Source organism: Lagopus muta, chromosome 8, assembly GCF_023343835.1.
Source record: "Lagopus muta isolate bLagMut1 chromosome 8, bLagMut1 primary, whole genome shotgun sequence".
Lineage (NCBI taxonomy): Eukaryota > Metazoa > Chordata > Aves > Galliformes > Phasianidae > Lagopus > Lagopus muta.
Window position 1 is genome coordinate 1,280,717 of NC_064440.1, and position 23,417 is coordinate 1,304,133.

Sequence of the window (23,417 nt, forward strand, 5' to 3'; positions counted from 1 at the left end):
TCCTGACGTCAATGAAGTTGTCTATAAGTTAACTGGAAACAGAATTTGACCACGGATATATACAGAGCCCAATGTGAATTAAATGTAAATTGAGCTCTTCTAAGGAGGCTGCATTCTGCTAGAAAGGAAAACACAGGAAATACAAAGGATGAAACTGATTACTCAGGAGATGCCACCAGAGGGACAAAACTTGCATCCTTCCTGAAAATAAATCACCAACTGTATATGCACAAATGTAACTTTGGTGCAATGGTCAGGAAATAAAACCTTTGGTACATGTCCCTACGCTGCTTCTTGTACAGTTCTGCAGTTACAAGGTACAGCGTGATGTTACGAAGGGAAAAATGAGCTTTCATTATGGCACGATCCATCATTTCCTAAAGAATGGGTGAGCACATTGCAAAAGCCTGGGATACAAGTCTAACCTCCAAGCACTGCTAAGACACAGAGGAAAAAAAAGGAAAAGCCACAAGAATCAGCAGGTATGGATCACCTGCACAGTGTTACATTATGTGTTATTATGTGTCACCAAGAAAATGCAACAAAATTGATCCAAATATCACTGATGTCACCACAGAATCATAGAATGGTTGAGTTGAAAGGGACCTCAAGGATCACGAAGCTCCAACCCCCCGCCACATGCAGGGCCACCAACCTCCACATTTAATACCAACCCAGGCTGCTCAGGGCCCCATCCAACCTGGCCACAAAAATGTTCACCAAGGATCACCAAGAGCGGGCCCACGTGTGCTTAACAGGAGTGGGGAATGCCTCTCCTTCACCCTGACTACCAAACAGTAAAGTCACCAACAGTCCAACGTGACAGAACTAAATTACTTTAGGACACAACTCGTTTGGGATAAGGGTCTTTATTACCTACAAACCGAGCTACTGCCCTGGAAACTGGGAAACAACTCATTCCTCTGCAATGCTGAGGAGCCTCGCTTACACCCCACCATTGCAACACAGCCCTTCCCTTTCCCTGAACCAGGACCTCCAGGCCTTTGCCTGCAGAGACGGCTGGTGATTACAGAGCTGGCCCCAAGGTAAGGCCAGGCGGCTGCTCGAGCTGGTGCCCACCTGCAGAGCCACAGGGAAGGCAGCCTTTGAGGAACAAGGCAGTGAAGAGCCAGCAGCAGCACGTGGCACAGAGCTGGGCAGAGGGACGTGCTCTGCTCCAGGCTCAAGATATCACTTCATGCCGTGCTCCTGTGTTTGTCTCAAGTGAACAAGGATTCTATAAAACAGACACAACGTACAGACACCTCTTCTAATCCAGTGTCAGAAAAGCTCTGTTCAGGGTTTTGTTTGCTTGTCAGATCTCTGTATCTCCTCTCCACTGTGTTTTAGAAGAGGCAAAACCAGCTATTACTGCCTCTGTGCCTAATGACCTGCAGTCTTTCTGCTACTCAGTTACTTTTTCTCTCCTGTCTGCAACGATTAGGAAAGAAAAGGAAAAGCTGTGAGGAAAAAAAGAAATTACTGTACCACGACTGTTCAAGTCGTGTGCTGCTTTCCATCCTGTAAGCCAGGCAAGGGCTCCCTGCAAAACTCAGCCATGCAGCTCCCTCGGTACAGCACCCAAACAGCAAAGGGAAAAAAACCACATCATTATTAAACACATTTTGAGTTCCTGAGGCCAGAAGATTGCAGGCATCCACAGACCTAAGGCTGCTGCTGGACGGATGATTCCCGAGACGCACTCACACAGGGTGCCTGCAGAAGGTGCAGTAAGCTGGGGCTGCCCACCCAGCAGCACAGGCTCTGAGGGCTGCCATGAGCACAGATCAGCAAGGGGAAACCTCCCGTGTGCTCACTGCTCTTTGTTAAGCAATAACAGCAAAGAGATTTCCCACTGTGCTCCGGGAAAGCTGATCAGCTGGACTAATCGGCAGCGCATGCACCGCCTGCAAACAACATTGCAGCAGGCACGGTAAAAGCCTTGCCTTGGGAGTCAAGTGAAGATCTGGGGCAGAAAAGGAGTTTAAATGGGAGGGAAAAGGAGAGAAAAGAACCTTGGCATTTGACAAAAAGAAACGGAGCCAGAGAGACGCGCAGTCTGAGGCTGAGCAAAAGGCCATTGTCTTCCCTAGCGGTTTGTTAACTTGCTGTCATGTGTGTCTTTTGGGCCTTTTCTTGTCCAGATAGACTCATTTATTAAGTCCGTCCAAAAGCACTGCTGCAGTGCAGGCTCCTCACAGGTCCGGCAGGCTCACAGCCGGGTCTGTCTCACTTGACAAGGCAGCCCAGAGCCTGGCAGGGCCGCAGGGCAGCCGGGGCAGGACTCAGCGAACAGATGGCCGGTTGAGAAACAAGGCCTAATTAGGCTGAAGTGTCTGACCCAAAGTCTAATGGCAGAGCACAATGAGCACCGGGCTACAGGACTACTGGAGCTGGGGTCCTCCGTGCTCACTCTCTCTGATTCGCTGCCTGCCACAAAGAGGTGTCTCTCCATGCTGCACCCTACTTCAGTAAAATTACTTTGATTATTCCCTCGTTGTGCAGAAAATCTGAACAGCAATTACATTAATTTACTTTAGGAGAATGCCCCATTTTCCTGATTAACATTTTCCATGCCCAACAATAAGCACCTTTCAGTGAATCCTCTTTTGCAGCGCTCCACTCCATCAGCTCCGTCACCGGGCAACTCCTACAAATGGGCCAAAATAGGTAACTTTTATACTGCTGAAATAATGCCTTCTCTGGTCACTGCACCCATTCCACCTTCAATCACCAATCTGCCTGGAGCTGCCCTTAACCACTCGTTTCCCACCCTCCCTAACAACTGCTCTCAGGAACCAGGTTGTGCCACTCCTGTGCTATACAGCCAAGCTTAGCCAATGACTGCCAAAAACCACAGCCAAACATTTATCAAAGAGAGGAGCCTCCACCGTGCTATAATAGGAGTCAATCAACTCTTAATTATGTATGCTTATACTTATGCATATATTCCTCCATCACTGAAGCACCCCTACCGGAAAGGCCAGGTGTTGTCAGAAGCCAGCACTGGGCTGATGGAGCCAAGGAACATCCCATCTTTTCCGATCCATGTCCAAAATTAATGACCAGAAAGATTATTATTGCTGCTTTTGAGTTCTCACTACGTCATTAATGCTGCTGCCTTCAAAGAAACGCGTGGAGATTCACTGCAAGAAATGTGGCAGGGCTGAGCACAGCTGGGTGTGTTGCACTGCTTGGCTGAACTACTGCTTGTTTCTTTAAGTTCTGGTCTTTTAGAAATCACTGGAAGAGAATCCCTGCTCAGAAAACACAGAGAAAACACAAAACTCCATGTATCTATTTGTGATTCAATCACATCCTGGAGCTGGATGAGTAAACTGCATATTGCCTCACAATTGTATCGCTCTCAAAGACAGCTGTTTGGTGCTACAGTATTCATCACCAAGCATCCGTGGCACCAGCTCAACAACGCAGCCTCCAAAGCAATAAAAAGACCATTTTTGTTTTCCATAGTCCAGGAGTTAACCCCAGCTGAGAAGGAAAGACAAGCAGCATGATTCATTCGAAACACATGTGAGCCAGAGGCACGCTTCTTTACGTTGCGCTGTGTTTAGGTTGGTTCCCAACCAGGTCTCTTGGCAGAAGGGCAGCGATCACCAGCCCAGCTCCTGCCAGCAGAAAGCTGCAGCTCAGAACGCTCTGCCTCCCTGCGTAGTTCCCTGCTCACTGAACGCATTGCCAGCCCTGCTGCAGCTCACCAGCACCCCTCTGCAGTGAGCTTGGCCCCAGAGCCATGCACCAACCATTTCTGTGAATGGAGAAGCGATGCTGTGCTCTGTAGAGCAGGCAGCTCGGGGTGCTGTGCCCCGATACCATGGCCAGACCTGCTGTGCAACACCAACCCGCGGGCAGAATGGCTGCAACTGCACATCCCAACAGGGGAACTGTGGCAACTCCTGCAAAACTCTCCTCGTTGTGTGCAAGCTATGTGAGGAGCCTGCCTGTAGGTCTGCACAGCATTCTGGAGAGAGATCAGACGGTGCTGGACCTACAGTGAGGATGCAGGAGAGGGCCCAAGGGGAGAGGAAGGCAGGCAGTCAATCGGGAATGGAATGGGAATTCCCAAATTAAAGGGAGTTTTCAGACATCACACTGCTACCTGAGATCAGGGAGACCAAATGTTGGTCAGTTACATCCCTCACAGCTCTCAGATTAAGGTTAGAGCAAAGCTCCCTGTGTGTAACTGCGGGGATGCAGAACACAGGGACTAGATGGGGCACACACACTGAAGTTACTGCACCACCAGGCAGCAGCTGACAGAGCCAGAGGTGGCACATGGCATCCCAGCACTTACTGTGCAGGAGCCCTACTCATCTTAATGCTTACATCAACCCAGTCCGTATCCTTCTGGCAGAGCAGAGATGAGGCAGGGACGGACTTCCCCTTAAGGAGGAAGAAAGAGAGCCTTTCACAGTCACTGAAGGAAGGAAAGAAAAAAGGGGGCATCCAAGACAAATACAGCTGAGAAATTCAACAAAAGGAACAGACAATAGCAAACCTCTTCCTTGTCTTCTCAAACGTGAAAACAAGCCGATAAAGCTGTTGCTGCAAGTGAGGAACATGATGGGTATTTAATAATTCATAGGAGCTCAATGTATTCACAAGGTATTTACTGCTTGGAAGTAATTGATGTTGCTTTAACAGACTGTTAGTGTATCCTGAGAAGCAGCTTAGGAGGAAGAAAGAGTTATCCCAGTGCTGCACACCCGTACTGGTGACAGTAACCACCACTGCAAAGTTTTGTGTAGAAACGCGCTGCATAATCTAACAGCTTTGCTGAGAGAGCCCCTGCCATCCCCTCCACACACAGCAGTAATGCCCAGCATCCCCACGGCCCCAGGCTGAGGGACCAACTCGTTTCCCTGGAGGCACAGCAGGGCAGCACGGCGCCCAGCTCCCCAGGACTGACTGCTGGCAGCCTCTCTCCAAGCCATGCTGGAGGTGGGTTCCAGCTGCCCAGCACAGTCGGAGCACTGGGACACAGCTCGGCTGATGGCTCACCTCGACCTGGAAAGCCCCGGCCCAAAGCCCCGCTGGGTTCCATCCTGCTCATTCAGTTTCCTCAGCAAACACATTACAGGACTCTCCCCAAAGCACCAACGTTGAAGAGGGATACGTCCCATTCAGTATTTACCATTTTTCCCAGTGATGTGTCCTTCACAAAAACAAACTTTGGTGCATTTCTAGCTCTTCCATTCTAAGTTCAAACACAACACGCTCACTGGAGAGCTGGCAGTCAGCATTCACATCACACATCTTCAGACAGAAAGCATCCCGAGCTGTGCTCAGAAGCAATGCTGCTGGGGCAGCACCCACCTGCGCTCAGCCATGGCCACAAAGCACCCCGGGCTGCTCACAGCCTCTGCTGCTCAGCCCAACGGGACAGAGCTTCCTTTCTCATTAGGACTTCTCCCCGAAGTGGTTATTAAGTGACTTAAGGGAATGTGAGACTGCCTGCTTTTGGTCTGTTTCAAAGGCTGCTAATCCATTAGCTGCCAATTAGCATACATCGTTCTGCTCCAAGTGTTGTTTCTGTTACACTCGACCCTTCTAACTCATTTTCAGGATACTAAGAAAGGGAATACATGAACAAAGCTGTGTGTTTTTTTCTATTATTCAATTCATCTTACACATAAATAGTGGTAACAGTTTATTAAGTCTCATTTGAGGTTTTAGTGGCTTCTCGACACATAAATTAATAAAAATTACTTGGCACTTAGAAGGACAGCTTTTCAGGATTTGACATAAGAAGTTTGGTGGATAGGGTTCATAGTCACACCTGCAAACAATGCAGCTCCAGCCAAGCCCAGGTTACCACCCAGCTGGCACTGAGACCTGCACTGCAGCAGCTGCACTTCACCGTGATGGCTGGAAACTGTGATATTGAAGCTAAAGCTCCTATCCAAAGAAATGCATTAACCAGAAATCTGTATATTAACAGCCCATAGGCTGGGGATGGTGGACTTAGAGGTCTTTTCCAACCTTAACGATTCTGTGATTGTGGCTGGGGCTGAGAGCACCCCTAACCCTCAGGTGTGATTTCTAATGGGTGACCCAGAGGAGACATCCAGCCTGGCAGCTGTACCCACAGACTGCAGCTGCACAGCTGCATCCACAGCCATCAGTGTGCCGGGGCAGCAGACCACTGTCCCCATCCACCACTGCAAACCCTCTACCAGCAGACACCAGCCCAGCAGTTCTCAGTGACATGACTTATATAGAAAGAAAGGGAGAGAACTTGAGCTCTGAGCTTGCTCACTCTTTGCATTACGATACCAGCAGGCTCCAGAAAGGAAGCGTGGGGCTGCCACGCTCAGGCAGAGGGCTGAAAGCTTAGCGGGTGAAGGGAGTTTCTCAGCACTGGGAGATGCAGTGTGGAGCTACTGCAACTCTGGGCCATCTTTGAAAGAGACATTCATATGGAAGCACTATATTCTCCTGCATCTGAAGGCTTGAGCACGTAACAAAAAGATAGAAGTAAATAATCCAACTGTAAAATGCCATCCAGAGAGGTCTGCTCTTGGAGCATCATCAGTATGGCTACGCTTTTTCATAGAATCAACAACTTTCTCATTTCACAGTTGTTCATACAGAACATGCTGTATTCAGAAATCACTATGTGCTATAAGAAGATAATATCCTAAACAGCAAGGAGTTGGTTATGCTCCTACCTTTTCAATTAGATTGCTATTTGCAATGATCTGAAAGTCATTATTGCTAGGCTAACAGCACTAATTGACATTCTGTCCCTCCTGTTGTTGTGTGGGGGGCCATCTGCCTGGAGCTGCGCCGTGCAGCAGCTTGTTGTCTGTGAGAAGGAGGGCTGGGTGCTAGTTCAGCTGTCTGAACTTCACTTGTGTTTATAAATACTTTATGTAGAAAATGCAGAGCTTTGGTGTACTTTGAAGCACCGACTGCGTGCATTTCTAGGATGAATTCTCTCCAATTTAAGAATACAGTGTCGTACATTAAAACTAACAAAACACAGAGCAAATTCTGCCCTCAGCTGCCTCAGCAGAGTTCTTTGGAAGAACTGTGGGTAATAATTTCATCTTATGTACCCAAACAAGTGAAGGAAAACCATTTGCCCACTCCCTAATCCCAAGCATTACCACGCCGTGACAGGAGCCTGAGCTGCTGACCCAGGAGGAGGAGCAGAGGTCACCTCTGGGGTCCAGGAGCTCCTCCTAGGTGTGCCAGACGAGGACAACAGATTGAGGTTTGCACCTACAGACACATCGCCACCAACTGCCCTCGCCAGCCTCGGCACAAAGACTTCTCACAAGTTGAGGCATAGCCCCAGGCACGACCACAGAGCACAACTCTAAACCAAGTCCAAGCCCAGTTCTTGTACCCCCAAGATGCCTTTGTATCGCTCTTGGAGTGGGAGAGCCTTTAATGTCACTAAAACCAGGCCCTGTGAACGTAATGAAAAGCATCTTTCAGAAACATCAGCAGCATTCCAATTCAAGGCAATAACCACCAGATGTTACAAGCAAGCCTCACATTTCACCCAACAAAAGCCATCAGAGCAGGGGAATAACATTTGTTTCAGCTGATCTTGCTTACACACGGAGCAGTGGCACACACAGCCTACAAGTAATTAAAACAAAAAACAAAAAAGCCCTCCTGAGCGCATCAAGGCACCTGTACAACACTGAGTGCCATCACAGCAACACAGCTGTGCTGCAAAGGACAGAATGACAGCAGCAAGGAGCACGGGCAGGGTGAGATGGGCACAGGGCAGCCCATGGTGCACTAGGTGGTGTCTGCAGGGCCCTGGTGGCACAGCATGCACGGCTCAGTGTGTCAGGGGGTAACACGCCAGCAAGGATGCCGCTCACTGAGCTGAGGCATTCCCACCTCCAGCTTTGCCCATCAGAAGGATGCCGCACTAAGTGCTGTCAAACAGCAGCACGGCAGGCAGGCCCTGCCCCCAGCTTCCCACCATCACCATCCACCAGACAGAAACACCACAGTTCAGCCTCCCACTAACACAAAAACTCCAAGCAGCGCTCGCTCACAGCATGTTGATGTTTCTCCAGCCACATTCCCTCCCACAAAGTCAGAAATGCCTGTAAGATAACCAGGGACAGAGAGCACAGGCAGCTCCTAAGCTGAGTCGACAATGCCTGCCCATGGCAGAGCTGTGCCTGCAGTGCAGCCGGGCACCCTTGGCTTCTCTAATGGGCACACGAGGTGTGTCAGCCTGCAGCACGGCTCCTCCCTGCCAAGCGAGACCACAGCACTGCACAGATCCACAAAAAAGGCTCAGCGCCTCAAAACCTAGCCTGTGTAGGCCAGCACTCGCAGAAGTACTAAAATGCACTCAGAGGTCCCACCCAGACAGTAAGTAACGCCTGCAACCGCTGAATAATGCCTGCTTCTGAGGGCTGGCACAGTGTGCTCAGCGCCCGCAGGATGCCACGTAGCACAGCTCCTGCAGGAGCAGCAGACACAAAGGTCAGAAGATCTCCGCTGGAAGTCCCCGCGCTGTGCTGGCAGTTGCACAGCCATGCAGAAAGCCAACTGTACCCTGCGATGCATCACCAGCAGCACGGCCAGCAGCACAGGGAGCTGGTCCTGCCCCTCTGCTCTGTGCTGGTGAGGCCTCACCAGGAGCACTGCGTCCAGGTGTGGAGTCTTCAGGACAGGAAAGATGTGAACCTGCTGGAGAGCATCCAGAGGAGACCACTACGATGATCCAATGGAAGGAGCACCTCCCTACAAGCACAGGCTGAGAGCTGGAGCTGTGCAGCCTGGAGGAGAAGTCTTTGGGGAGACCTGAGAGCAGCCCTTCTGTATCTAAAGAGTCTGTAAGAAGGATGGGAAGACTTTTTAGCAAGGTCTGCTGTGATAGGACAAGGAGAAATGGTTTCAAACTAAAAGAGAGGAGATTTAGACTGGATTTAAGGAAAAACATTCTTTACAATAGGGACTGCAAGGCACTAGAACAGGTTTCCCAAAGCAGCAGTGGTGACCTGTGCCCAGAGACACTCAGGGTCAGGCTGGACCAGGCTCTGAGCACCTGATGGAGCTGCAGGTGCCCCTACACCAGATGGCCTTAAAAGCTCCCTTCCAACTCAAACCACTCTATGGTTCTACAGCAGTGAGAGCCATGCAAACACAGCGCCTGCAAAGAACCAAAGTTTGCTGCCAGCTGCACAGGGACCTGCACAGACACATCCAAGGATGGAGCCTGGCCAGGGAGAGCCATCAGCCTCCCGAGCTGCTCTGTGCTATACTGCCCAAAGCCCTCAGTGCTGCAGCTATGTGATGCTGAGCAGCACCCAGGTCCCACCCCCGCTTCTGTAAGGAAAGGCAATGTGTCAAACCCAAAATTGGAAGCTCCTAGCATCTCGAGCAAGCAGCAGCACCTTGCAGCCAAACACAGGGATCGCTGAGAACCAGACATCTTATGCAGGCTTGTCCATGCTGCACAAGCTCACACCACACACTAAACAGGATGAGCACAGCCATATGCAAGGCCTCCATCGGTGTTCTGACTATGCTGCTTTGCAGCTCAGCAGAATGTTCCCTGTTTTGCACCGGTATCTGGGTGAGAAGAGCTCTTGCTGCAATGAACAGTGAGCACTCCGTGCGGCTCAGCACAGCCTGCAGAGGGCTCCTTGTGAGACACCAGCATACAGCCCTGGGGAGGGGAGTTTTCCCAGCACGTCATTCTGAAACTGACCGCTTCTGAAAACAAAGTAAATCCGTACCGGGACTTTCTGTGGTGCTCGGAGCTGGAGCACCCAGCAGCAACCTGCTGTAGCGCTTCACTGATCGCTGCCCAAGTGCATCAGGATAGTTCTCACATCACACACTTTTTAGCCTTTAGCAAAGATTTCTTATCAGAAATAAATGTTAGCAAACAAACAGAGCCGTGAGCTTTACCAAAAGCCCTTCTCCATCACAGGTGTATCTTGCTTCTCTGAGCCCAATGTGAGAGGAACCTTCAGTCCATCTGTGCCTCCCAGAGGTCTGTGGGCATCTGAAATCCTCACCTAACTGAAAATACAGCTGCCAGCCCGTGACCTCTGCATCCCTGGGGCTGCAGGAGCAGTGTCTGCACATGAGAGCTGTGAGCTGCTCCTGCTGCCCCGCTCTGCAGCAGCAAGTCCACCCACATGGCAGCCACCGAGCCAGGACTGCACTGCTGGGAAGGACCCAGCTGACATCAAGTCTTGCACAGCTTCATTTCTGGGTGTATTTCTGCTGCTCCTGCAGTGAGGTACCAGCACTGCCGGGAGCACCACTACCCTCACGTGGAAGGGAAGGCCAGCAGGCAGGTACCTCAGCATGCAACTTCACGTGTGCTGATCTTTCATTTTAATTAACACAAAGTTAACAACTCCGCATACTAAACTTCTCCCTCTCTCCTGCTGTTTGATCCAAGCCAGCTGAATCTCATCCTGAATGCAACCAGCACACAAAACATGCACGTGGAAAAAAAGCCCTGAACGCTTACTCTAATGCCCAGGATTTGTCATATAAAAGGATATTTTCCAATTACAAAGAAAAGCATTTTCCCCTAGCGCTTTGTGCACATCATTCATCTGCTCCGATGCCTCTGCACTAAAGAAGAAATCGGTTGTTCTTCTCTGGACAGAAAACATAGAACCAATTCCCAAGCCGAGATGATTGCTCAGACCCTCACGACCGCCCTCCATCGCCCCTTCCCCAATGGGACCCAACACAGCTCTGCTGCTGCCTTTGCTTCCCAAAGAGAAACCACAGCAGCAGACAGCTCTGTGCAGGTCAGTGGAGCCTCTCCCACCTTCATTTGGACTCACGGGTCCAAAAAATGCAACATATGCCTGAGGTCATCAGAAAAACATGGTTCAGCACACATGCATACACACAGAGGGACAAAAAATAACATTTCACCTCCGGATACAACAGAAAACAAAGAACAGGAACAGAAGGTGAAAAGCAAACAAGACCAGAGGAGATGATAACATGAGATTTTTAAATACATCAAAGAGAAAAGATGCCTTAAAATGCCAGAAAATAAACTCAAATGCTGCTCTTCAACTTCTGTGTAACGGAGCGAGACAAATGAAAGACTTGAAAGGAAAGCTCATATGGATCTGCAAAGGTGACTTCAAAGAGCCAAATGCCAGCTGCCAGGCCCCACGTTGCCACGCGAGCTTCAGGCACAGCAGGCTTCCCAATGTGTCAAACACATGTCCCGGGGGCTGCAGCTTGGCCGCTTTCCTTCCCTGGTGGTTCAGCAAGTCGGGAGACAGTCATTCCCTTCTGCTGCTCCATTTTTTGGGGTGGTCACAGCAATCCAAGAGTCCTTTTCAAAGGATAACCACAATAACCCACTCCTTGTCTTCCTGCTGCAGCTCACCAAGGCTTGCAAGAGATTCACAGGTGAAAACTGCTGTCAACAAAAGCTCTTGTTTTATTTACCAAAAAGAACACTGTACATTTACCACATTTAGATGTTCATTTTGTCACCAATAAGAGAACAGGGAATTGCATTGGAGCTCTGAAATGGAGCAGAACAGTGATTTCAGAGACACACTGCCACTTGATGAGGCACTGGAAGAGGAGCAGCAGGAGATGTGACAACTCCTGGGCTACTTCAAGGAGCTGAATTTTGAGATGATTACAACAATTCCTGAGAGTTATCTGTCATGAAAGGATTAACGTCAGCACCAAACTCCTCCATGCTCACTCCACAGCACATCTTTATAATTATCACAAAGCAACATCGACTTTATTCTGTATACCTTGAGTATTGGTAGCAACACCTTATGCAAGTGCAATGAATGATCTCTGCACTCCCTTCCAACCCAACCATTCTGTGGTTCTATGATCTTTGTGGTTCCATCCAACCCAACCATTCTGTGCCTCTATGATCCTTGCAGTCCCTTCCAAGCCAGCTATTCTGCAGTTCTATGGTCTTTAAGGTCTCTTCCAACCTATTCCATCCTATGATAAACCTCCAAGGCAATGCCCTTTGTAGGGGTGGCAGCCAGCCAACCCCACTACCCTAAGAATTGTGACAGTGTGGGCATTACCTGCTCAGGGCTGACCTCTCCCAAGAAGGCTGATGCTGCTCCAGGTGGATCCTGGCCCCCAGCACACGTTCCATTCTGCGGCCAGGCATCACATGAGCCCACAGATAAGGGAACTCCTTTACACCCTTTGCACTTAACAACGTTAGGCTTGTTATTATTTTAGATGATTTTTAAGATCCCTTCCAATCTAAGCCAATCTACGATTCTCCGTCTGAGGGAAGGAAAACACTCCAGTCATGTAACACATGTGCAGCCATGCAGAGGGTCTCATACACCACATCAAAGCTCTTGCTCAGCCACGCTTTAAGTTAAATATTTGTGATAGTTAATTTATTTGATCTTCTGTACTTGTGAGGCTCCCAGGGCTGGGCAGAGCCCTCTGAAGCACACCCAAACACAGAGAGCTATTGGGAAGGTCTGTCAGAGAACCGCTGCACACCAGCTCCGCTGAATGAGCTCCATCATTTCCAAGACCCTTGGTACTGCACAGCTCTGCCTCCTGTGAGAGCAGCTCGCAGAGCATCAGATGGGTGAGCAACCAGAAAGTCTGCAATGAATGTTTTGCTTCTTCATTTCAATTACTGGCTTCTGAAAACCTCCAGAAACTCTGCCAGTTTGTGCAACCCTCTATTCTTTGCTTTTGGCCTCAACCGTGCAGTCATTTTGGAGGCAAACAAGTAACAGATGTACAATCTATACTCTCCCCAAGTCCTTTTATAGTAAAATGACTTCTGGCCAGATAATGTGTATTAAAAAAAAGAAGAAGAAAACAACAACACTGATTTCTGTATTTTAAGATATCTCCCACGACACCCAAATACACCCTAAAAAGACTGAGGCCTCTTCACTGCCTCCCATAGGTCTCTGCAACCTCCGACTGGGAGCAGTTTCTGGCCTGAGGCTCCTTCTCACATGGGAGCTTTCTCCAGGGCACAGAACAGGCTGTGCTGACCCTCATCACCTTTGCCACAGTCCGTGCACATAGGCTGGAGCATCCTCCTACGTTCACTTCCAAGAAAAGCAGGAAGGCACTGCAGAATTGAAACCAGCACTCGTTTGCTGGGAAGAAACGGGAGCATGAAGGGCACCTCTCACAGTCCTTCCTTCTACCTGAGCAACAGAGCAGGCTGCACTCCTGGCACGTTTCACACCTCTCCTGCCTGACTCCCCGCATGCGTCCAGAGAGAAGTGCAGGGTGCTGACAGCACACCCATGTGCAGGACAGCAATGTACGACAGCACCATCTCACACATTCCACTCCGTGATGGAATCACCAAGGTTGGAACGGATCATCGGGTCCAGCGCCCAACCCGCTGCCCGCACACCGCTACGCCACGTCCCTGCAGGACTGCATGCTGCTGGTGCTATCGGATGAATCCCACCCCAGCCAGCCAGCCCTGCTCGCTCAGAGGTGCCCCCTGTCCCCAGCACGGCCGGGCACGCTCCCAGCTCACGTCCCGGCACACAGAGTCGCTCTCAAGAGCAGCAAGGCACAGCCCTGGAGGTCCACGCCTCGCACAGCGCTCATCTGAAGACCATTCATTTCCAACACAATATGACTATTGTGCTGCTTTGTGAATATCCTCCCCAAATATATGTTTAAAGATGCACAGTTACAGAAGACAAGCACTTGTTTTGTTACAAGGGATCCCATGGTAGATTGAAAACCAACATGTCTCTAATTTCTACAGTATGTTCGTTACAACACAGCACGGGCAAGTTCACAGAATCAAGTTATACATTATCCGAGTCGTTATGCAATGAAACACTTGAGAAAGGCAAAAAGACTATTTTAGGAAGAGATAGCGTCTGGGACAAATTAATGCTTGCATTTTCAAACATATCCACACATTATGCTGTGCATCTAGAGTTTTAAAACTAAGAAGAGAATGCTCAAGGTCAGAACAAGCAGTGCAAGGGAAACCACAGAACCATTCAGGCTGGAGATGCCCTCTCTGATCCCCACATCCCTCAGTGCCACATCCCCACAGCTCTGGGACACCCCCAGGGATGGTGCCCCCCACTCCCTGGCAGCTGTGCCACAGCCTGACTGCTCTCTGGAGAAGGAACTGTTCCTCAAACCCATCCCTACACTCCCATGACACAACTTACGGGCATTACGTCTCACCGCAGTCAGCGCAGGTCAGCACACCTTGCAGCAGCCCAAGGCTGAGGCAGAACATCTGTCAGGGCACGGCAGTGTGACCAAGAGTTCAGCCCTTCAGCTGCACCTGATGAAATCACAAGAAGCCCAAGAGCCAAAACGTTCCTCATTTCATCACAGTGATCCTTCAGAACGGAAATTGGCAGGGTATGCTATGTGGAAACCATACTTTCCGAACAACATCAGCTGAAGTTGGCTTTACCTGGCTAGCAGGCTGAGGCCTTCAGCTCTGGTGATGCAGGAGCTCTGAGGTGCTCAAGGTTTGCGCCAGACTTTTTTCTAACACAATTATAAATCAAATTAAGTGAGTCGATGTCACTTATTTCCCCATACCAAATTCCCAGACGGACTCTTCCAAACAAACAAAAAAGAAAACAAACAATAATTCAACTCAGTCAGAAATGCAGCTCCACACTACTGGCTGCAGAAACCTTCCAACCAGCTACTGCCACCACTTTGCAATCTCTGCTGGGAAGCACGTTTCAAAGCCCTCCCTTGGAAAAGAGAGCGTGCACTTCTGCCTCTCAGTTCTGAGGCTTTCTGTGCAGCTGCCAGTGAAAACTCCTCTGTCAGGGTGTTGCATTTTTCTTAGCAGTGCCAAACGCTCCCTCTCCACGTGCCGGGCCCACCAACAGGCCTGCTTGGCCACGTGCACTCACAGCGACGAGGCAGAATGCTGCAGCAGCCCTGCCTGTGGCACCACACGGCTCTGGCAGCACAGCCCGGAGGGGACCGACAAACGCAAGCCCTGCTCTCGCTATTTTCTTCATGGTCTCCCGCATCAGAAAGCATTTGGAGCCTGATCATAATGCGCTTCATTCAAACGCGTGAGACAGCCCAGATGCTTAAAAATAAACTGGTGCTGGAGAGTGTTGCTGAATTAGCATGTTTTGCATAATTGATTTCATTGTGCTGTGGAGAGCTCTCCAGTCGGCGCTTCGTACAAGGTCAGGGTGCAGCTCCTGCACGTGCTGCAGGCAGAGCTCAGCTCCAGCGCACACAACCCAGCAGAACCCAGCCCACTGGAAGGCCGCTCTTTGGGAAGAGACAAGCAGAACACAGGACTTAGCGCTTGTTAAATGCTTCTAAATGTGCAGCTTCTGCTATTTAGGAATGGTGTTTAGGAGCAGCCCTTCAGCAACTTGACTTACAAGCAGCTTAAAGAGAAGCCAAGCTGAGGACACCACTGTGCCCCACGGGACACGGCCAGCCCTGCTCCCAGGGCATCGCTCCAAAGCAGCAGAGGGAAAGCAAAACTGGGAACTCACGGGGATTTCCTACTTCTGAAAAGGAGAGGTAGAACAGATTCATTTTCACTTTTCTGTTACAGAGTTGGAAGGAGCAATGCTGAGAAACGAGCAGAAATCCTGACTGCTCCTGATTAAGAATGTATTTGCGAGAAACGTGAAGAGCTGGCACTAGATCTCCTATTCAGTAACGCTCCAAAAACCAAACAAGCAACCAGAAAGTGAATGTCAAAGCTCAGTTTCATTGTAATGGGAAAACCAGGAATTGCTGCACGTCAGTCACACCCCTGCAGTCAGAGCTGCTGGCTGACAACACCTTCACCCACCTTCTGAGCAGCCTGGGAAGAACACTGCTCTATGGAGCTGGGGCTGGGCTCAAGGCACCTGCCACAGCAAGGAGCACCCGAACCAAAGCATCTTTTGGAAGGAAACACAACATCGTGATGGCATAAAAAGCATCAGGAGAGGCTCTCCCCCACCATTAGCCAACTGCACAGAGCCAGGGGGCAGGTTTCCATGCCCAGCACCCCAAGCACCCTGCAGGACCCCTCAACACGCCACTGCCCCCAGCACACCGCAGTCACAGGGCAGTGACACACGCAATCTGACAGAATGAGTTCATACCTCTGTCACAGAGGCCTGACAAATTAAGGCGATTATTTTTAGGTGGAAGTACAGCACACTGGAAAATACATACATATGCATCCTTTTAGCCATTTTTCAAGTCTTCCACGTTCCAGCACTGAAGTTTCAGCAAGGCGAATCTCCTGCTGTTAGCTGAGTACCCACTGACCACCCTTGTGTCTCAGCCACCCAGAGATCTGCAAATATTCTACGGCAATTTCCGGGCAGAAAGACTCTCAAATGTCATTTACTCACACGCCAGCCTGATAGATGTTTTACCATGAAGTGACAGTTCACCCCGTGAATGTAAGCCATCAGAAATATCTGGTTTTAGGAAATGTGATTTATTAGCCTGCTTCTTCCAAAAAAAGCGTCACTGCTTAAATCACTCAAATGAGACCCTGAGGAAAGAGGCAGAAATCAGCCAGTGAGGCCTGAGCAAGAAAACACAACAGGTCCTTACAATACCTAAATTTTAGGAATCTATTTTCCCAACGCTGTTCCTAAGGCTAACCTAGCACCCCTCAGTCTCCACAGTATCGCTTTCTGAACCCCATAAACCCAGCACGAACTTTGCCTGATACAAGAGCAGGTGACTGACATCCACGTGAGCCCTGCCATGCTGAGGAACCGCAGCGCAGAACCCAGCGCCCCAGCAATGCCAGCGCCCAGACATCTCCTGCAACAGTGTCACACTCCTTAATGGTTTGCAGATGCTAAACTGTCCATACTATAACACAATGCATAATATAGCTGATAGAGGATTAGGGAAAAGAATGGAGAGCAGCTGGGAAACGTTTCGGACTTTTCACACCAAGCTTTCAAATTCTTTAGCAATAGACACTATGAAACTCTTGCCTGGATTGGAAAAGGACGCTCAGACGCACCTCCCTGCAGAAGGAACCTGAGCCAGCACGAAGAAGCTCCCAGCAGCAGAGCTGACACGCTGCCCTCAGGTAGGAGCATCCCCTCAACCAGGAGCAGAGCTGGGAGCAGGAGAGCAGAACCCCCTGCACAGTGCAGCCCTGCAGGCACATCGCTCTGTCCTCCAGCACCAGGCACAGAAACCCCCTTTGTAGAGCGGAGCACCGCTTGGTAGGGATAAGAGGATATTTCCTGTTAACCTCACTGCAGATATGTAATCCAGCAGTCAAATTATGTCAATCACAGCTCATTAGGCAACAATTCACCCTGCCAACTTTGTCCTGGCTGCTTCCTCTGAACCATGTGTCATTTGCAAACACGTGAAGCCGCTACCGGCTCAAGGCAGACCACCCTGCTGTGGGAGCTGCTGGCTCCTGCACCCCCAAGCTCTCCCAGGTACCGGTGCCATCAAGTCTACGTGCACACACTGCACAACACCTTCCTATTCAGTATATCAGGGCTAATTACTACAGTTACTGATTTATGCACACTTGCCTGCGTGTCCATAGCAGAAAACCAGAAAAATCCAACACAGATGAAGAGGGACAGTGCCAAGAACGGACACCAGGAGGTGGTGCTGGTGCTGCTGGACTGTCCTGCACCCCTCGCTGGGACCTGAGAACGCACTGGAGGAAGGCTGGAACCACAGTGCCACCATACTGGACCTTACCCTGTTGCACAGGCTTGAAACCAACGGGTCGTCTCATGTTCTAACAAAAGGGAAGAACTCCTGTCAGTTGGATGGGATGGAAAAAATGACACTCAGCTCACAGAGAGAAACCTGGATCTCCCTTAGATTATTCTTCACGTTTTTCTGTTAAGTGGGTCCCATCATATGCACTGTATTCTTGAAACACAGCAGGAGATGACACCTGGTCCTCAAGCAGAAAAGAGTAAAACCTCATTGCCCCAGGGAATCCAGGGAAGCGGGTTTACTTCATCAGGCAACACAATCCCAGGGAAAATCCTCATGTCGCTCACTGCAGGGACAGGAAGCACAAGGCAGCCAGAGCTGGCACTGACATCCCTCACTCACGTGCTGCACACACGCTCAGCCCATCCTCAGTAATGCCAACAGCACCATTACATGTGAAGGAGCCCATCAGCACCAATAGATTTGGAAGCTTTACTGAAAAAGCAGCAACCTGGAGCACTTCTCTATCACCTCCTGCGACGTGTGCACCTCAGACCTAAAAGCGTGAGGCCAACAAGGAGGCAACGAGATGACCATGTGTGCTGGAGGTGGGCAAACTCTTCACCAGAGACCTTCCTCCAAAGGATGGCTGCTAAGAGCTTAGCAGAGACCATGTCCAGGCACTGTGCTGCTGAGCTGCTGGCTGCACAGACCACAGAGGGATGCAGAAGGTCAGGGCAGCATGCTCCACGTGGAACAAGTAAGATAATGACTAAGGTCACAGCATTTACGGTAGTAATATTGCCATTCTGCACCCTTTTAATGGTGTGTGTGTGGTTCTGAGGGCTACGGATCATCATGCTGGTTTTGCAGAAGAATGAAATTTCCCAGTGCTTTGGTAAGGCAGCACGGGAAGAACCTTTCCTGCATGGCCCCACTGTTTATACACAAATGGAGCACGCAGCTGCAACATCACTAAGCTGCACGTCCGTTAGAGTCAAACACGGTCTTTGGAGTGCCATTAGCAGGAAGAAAATCACTGCTGTCAGCAAAGCCCTTCGGGATGTCGGCAGTGTGCAAGGCATGGCTGTGCCACGCTGACTTCCCAAAGCAGTGTTGAGGTGAGATGTAGTCCTGCAAACTTCAGCCTTCCTGCCTCCACACTCGGCACTCTCGCTGCAGAACATACTCATTTATGGTTTCCTCCAACTGCCATTCCTTTCCCATTTATCTCTGCTTTCCTACAGCTTGCCCAGCGCTGGGTTTAACCAGAAGCACAGCGCTCTGAGCTGCAGAGAAAACCAACTAATCACAGCCTCGAAGTCTGCTCCTCCATAAACCTTCCCCAAATGACGTCTCCACATTTAACCAAGCCAGACACTCAGTCCCAATTCAAAACCACCACTTTTCTCTGCACACACAGACCTAGCCAGATCCTTCTGGTAAGCAGGATGACCCGAGCCTCCAACACATCCCAGCGGCACAACCACCGTCGCTCTCCCCGACGAAGCACGATGAGATCAGGCTTTTTCCAGCACACTAATAATCATAACATCTCACTCGCCATTTGGCTCACCAGTGGGGGTTCCCGGCTGAATAGGCTTATTCTTTTCTTAGACACGATAATCTAATTGGGTCTAACCGGCAATAATCCCGAACTCGCCCGCGCGGTCCCCACCGGGGCGCTCAGCAGAGCGGGGATGCCGGCGGGGGCCGCAGCCCGGGGAGCCGGGCTCCTCGCAGCCCCGCTTCTGCGTTTCGCATCGTTCCAAAGAGTTCCACCGAGGAGTTACGCATTGCCGCAACCCAGCGGCACTACCTATCGAGCGCCCAAACGCACTCGGCGACTTCTGCTGCCGGACGCAGCTCTGCCCTTCCCCGGGAGCAGCCGGAGGAGCGCCGTTCCGGCCGCCCAGCCCTTTGTGCTCCCCAGGTGAAGGGAAAGAGGCGGCGAGAGCCGAAGTCCCCAAGCCGCCCGCAGGTGTCCGCCCCCCGGCAGCGCTCCCCGCGAGCGGCGCGGCTCCGGGCGCCGCCAGACAAAGCCCCGCGGCCGCTGCCCGCTCCGCCCCGCCGACCCGAGCCCACCTGCGGCCGCGGTGCGTCTCGGGGCGGCCCCGCCCGCAACTTTTCCCGTTTCCAGCCGTTTCCACGCCGCCCCGCAGCCCCTCGCGCCGCCGCGGAGGCCGCCGGCCGGCCCGCCCGCCCCGCGCCCCGCAGACAATGGGGCCGGCACTCACCAGCACGACGGCGAAGCGCTCCTCCAGCTCCCCGGGCTCGGGCATGGGCAGCTTGAGGGGCACGCCGTGCGCCCTGAACTCCGTCTGCTGCGAGTCCACGCTCCCCGCGTTCCCCATGGCGGCGGCGGCGGCCCCTCCGCGCTGCTGCGCGCCCCGCGCTCGCCCTCTAGCACGCCGCGCCGCCGCCCGTCATGGCTCGCCGCCCTCGCCCTCCCCCCGGGGCGGGCTCGCTCCGGCTCCGGCTCCGGCTCGGCGGCGGCTCCCCCGCATGCCGCCGCGCGGCCCGCACAAAGCCCGCTCCGCCCTCCCGGCCCGCGGCGCGCTGGGACTCGTAGTCCCGCCGCCGGCCTGTGGGAGAGAGGGATGGGAGGGAGGGGGCGCGGGGTGGGGGCCGGGGCCGGGCGGCTCAGCCTCCATCTTGCCGCGAACTCGGAGGTTCCCTCCCGTCGGGGCTGCGACGTGATGGCCGAGGGCGCTCCGAGAGTCCTCCCGGCGGCTCCGCTTTGTGCGTTCAAAGTCGGCACTACAAACTGATAAATCCCGCAGAGCTGAGCGCGAGGCTGCCGAAGCACGGCCGGGCCGTCTCACCCTGCGGGTCACCCTTCTCCCCACGCACCGAAGGCGCTCTCTCAAATGCTCCTGTCGGACTTTTCCACCTTTCCTGCCATCGCTGTCCCCACACGAGCGCTGTGAGAAGGCCAAAGTCAAGACCCGTCGCTCAGAGCTGGGCTGCTCACCGCTCTGCACCCCACCGTGCGAGCCCGTGGGTTCTTTAGTGAGAACTATCGGTGATGGGTGGGTGGTTGGACTGGATGATCTTGTAGGTCTTTTCCAACCTTGGTGTTTCTGTGATTCTGCGACTCAGCCGAGGATGGCATCCACTCACATGGTGCCAACAGTGCTGTAGCTCTCCATCAAAGCCCTAACTCTGTCCCTTCACTGCAGCTCTGCATCCCTCTGATTTAGTGTTCCATCATCCATCCAAAGAGAATCAGTTGCCACTGAGCTTCACCCCCACGAGGGCAGGCTTCCTGCAGTGCTCCCGCTTCAGCATTAGGACGGGTTTGCACGTGCTCACTTTGGCACACAGCTTGAGGTTACAAGTAACACCACAAGCACCACTAAAGGCACACAGCCACCGTGCGTGGAGCTCTGTGTTTTGCTGCCGCCTGGTTTGAGAAGTTCAGTGCATGCCAGGAACCTGTGACACGGGGACTTAGCAGCACGGCTAGCTGGCAGGCAGCAGTGAGCGTGCTGCACGCAGCAGGTGAGCTCAGCCATATCCATCCATTGCTGCAGGAGACTTTGTGGCATCACCCGGTAGGAGATCCCAGCAATCCGTATGGAGATTCATTCTGGGGAAAGAACAGCAAGAGGAGATGCATTATTATTCAGGAGCAGGAGAGAGTGGTATGGTTGGAAGCACTCCTGTCCAATGGACAAGAATTTCATAAGACTGCTTTGCTAAAAGCCTAAAATGCTAACAATAACCTTAACAGACCACATTTTAAAACCAGAAATGGCTTTTAGGATCTAATACAGCACTGCTGTTGATAGTGAAGGAATAACACAGACTTATCAAAAACTACCAAAGGTCTTTCTTTCAAAGATGAATAGTCTGTTCAGCATTAGGACTCTAACCCAGCGTTGGAGGCCTGCAGGTATGAGTTGGGGGCGATGGGGCCAGCCTGGCCATGGGCACTCATTGTGTCACTGCAGAGCACGACCTCAACAGGCTTTGCTTTCCAAACAGAGAGAAAATCATCACAGCATTTGTACATCCCTTGGGATGAAGGAAGGCACTGGGGCCCGGGAGCCGCTGCTGGCCACGCATACCTGGGGAAGGCGAGGATAACTGCAGGTCAGACCGGATCCCTTGGCTTATGCTAAGGCTGGAAGCTGAGAGCTGTCCTTCAGCTCAAAATCATGCTGTAAGGCATATTCAGTTCAAAACCAGACTTGCAAAATTTTTAATGAAACTTAACCATGCATACATGCTGACTGCTTAACATAAACAGAACACAAAGGGAGGGAATCCTTTTAAGAGAACAAAATGATTTTTGAACAATTTGTTGTAGTCTGTAGGTAGGATGTCAATGTTTGCAAGCGTGAAAATTAGCACGGCAGCATTGCTGAATTGAAGGCTATTTAGCTGGCTCGTGCATAAGCTAAAGAAATTATTCTGGGATAAAAATTAACAGGACCTGAGTTTTTGCAATAATTTATTTAATAACCAGCTACACCGTGCACAGTTCACAGCGTCCATCCCAGGCATGCAGGGTGCTCTCACTGGGTGATGTCACTGTCTGGGCCGGGGCTGATGGCTGCAGCAGCCTGGTGAGGGCTCCGTGCCATGATCACATGTGGAATTTGGCTGCACGGTGAGACAAATACTTCTCAGCCTGCAGCAGAGCAGTACTCTATCACCAACATCTCCGTGTTACAACAAAGCTGGAAATTTGGGTTCAAGTCTTGCTTACATTTCTCTGAACCGGTGTCTATCTATCTATGGGAGAAATTCTGAAGGGAAGAAAGAAGTCATTTTGTGAAGCTTCAATGCTCAGCATTTCCAGATAGATCCTCGGCTGACACTTCTGTGGAGTTCTGGACAATTTGATTGAACGTTGTTGAAGCTGGAGGGTCAGTGTCAGCTTTTAGTAAATAGCTAGGAACCAGCTCAGCAGTGGCAAAGGTGGTGTTCATTCCTAATAAAGATGTAGTGCAGCCATAAACTCCCCTCTGAGCTGAGCGGTGTACGCTTAAGAAGAGATTATTGATGGCAGCACAATAACAGCTGACCTTGCCTGGGAGATTACAGAGGACTTCTTCTGAAACGCATGCCAAAAAAAAACAAAACAGGCTGCATTCTGAAAATAGTCTTCTTGAGGAAAATCAGCTTCTGCGGTGATATTCTGATGAAGGGAAATCAGGAACTTAGCAGATAATCTTTATCTTGGTGCACATCGGCTGTTTGGAGGAGGTTTCGCTGAGGTTTGCCATGCTTTACCCGGGACGACATATCTACTGATACGTCTTGTATCTACAGCAATTTCCTACACGTACCAGAAACCTGCCTTATCTGGCCTCAACAGATTGTAGAAATAAGTTGTAAAATCATGGCCAGGCCTGTCAGCCTTAACAGTACTGCAGGTTGTCTTAGAACAGAGTGTGTTTGGCTTGGAAATTAATTCAATGTGAATCTGAAAACAACACAGAACCTGAAAAGTTCACAGTCACTCTGCAGGGCCGTACTGCTCATCACACTGCCATCTCTCCTAGAAGCATTTGTACACTGGCTTCAGTCTGCCTGTCTGCTAACAGCTCCCTCTATGCCAGCATCCACCTCTTCCTTGCACAGCTTCTACATCTTGTGCTGAGATCTGAGCTTGTGATTACAGATGCAGATGAGTCCTGGTTATTAGGTCTGTATCTCATTAGCCCACTGATTTCTCTTTGTTTAACTTTGAATCTGATTTACTTGCAGCATCTACGCTCTGCTGTAACCAACTGTGCTGACGTCCTTGCACTCAG

At 51.0% G+C, this 23,417-nt stretch overlaps 1 protein-coding gene across 8 annotated transcripts in view; it reads right to left on the reverse strand.

The window, feature by feature from the left end:
• Positions 1-20,088, reverse strand: part of FMNL2 (formin like 2) — a 108,344-nt gene extending 88,256 nt beyond the window's left edge. For all 8 annotated transcript variants that reach the window (XM_048953342.1, XM_048953339.1, XM_048953343.1 and 5 more), the window contains exon 1: positions 19,887-20,088. In XM_048953342.1, the coding sequence (XP_048809299.1) occupies positions 19,887-20,003 (117 nt within the window). In that variant the 5' untranslated portion in view covers positions 20,004-20,088. The remainder of the gene's footprint in view (positions 1-19,886) is intronic.
• Positions 20,089-23,417: the final 3,329 nt, after the last annotated feature.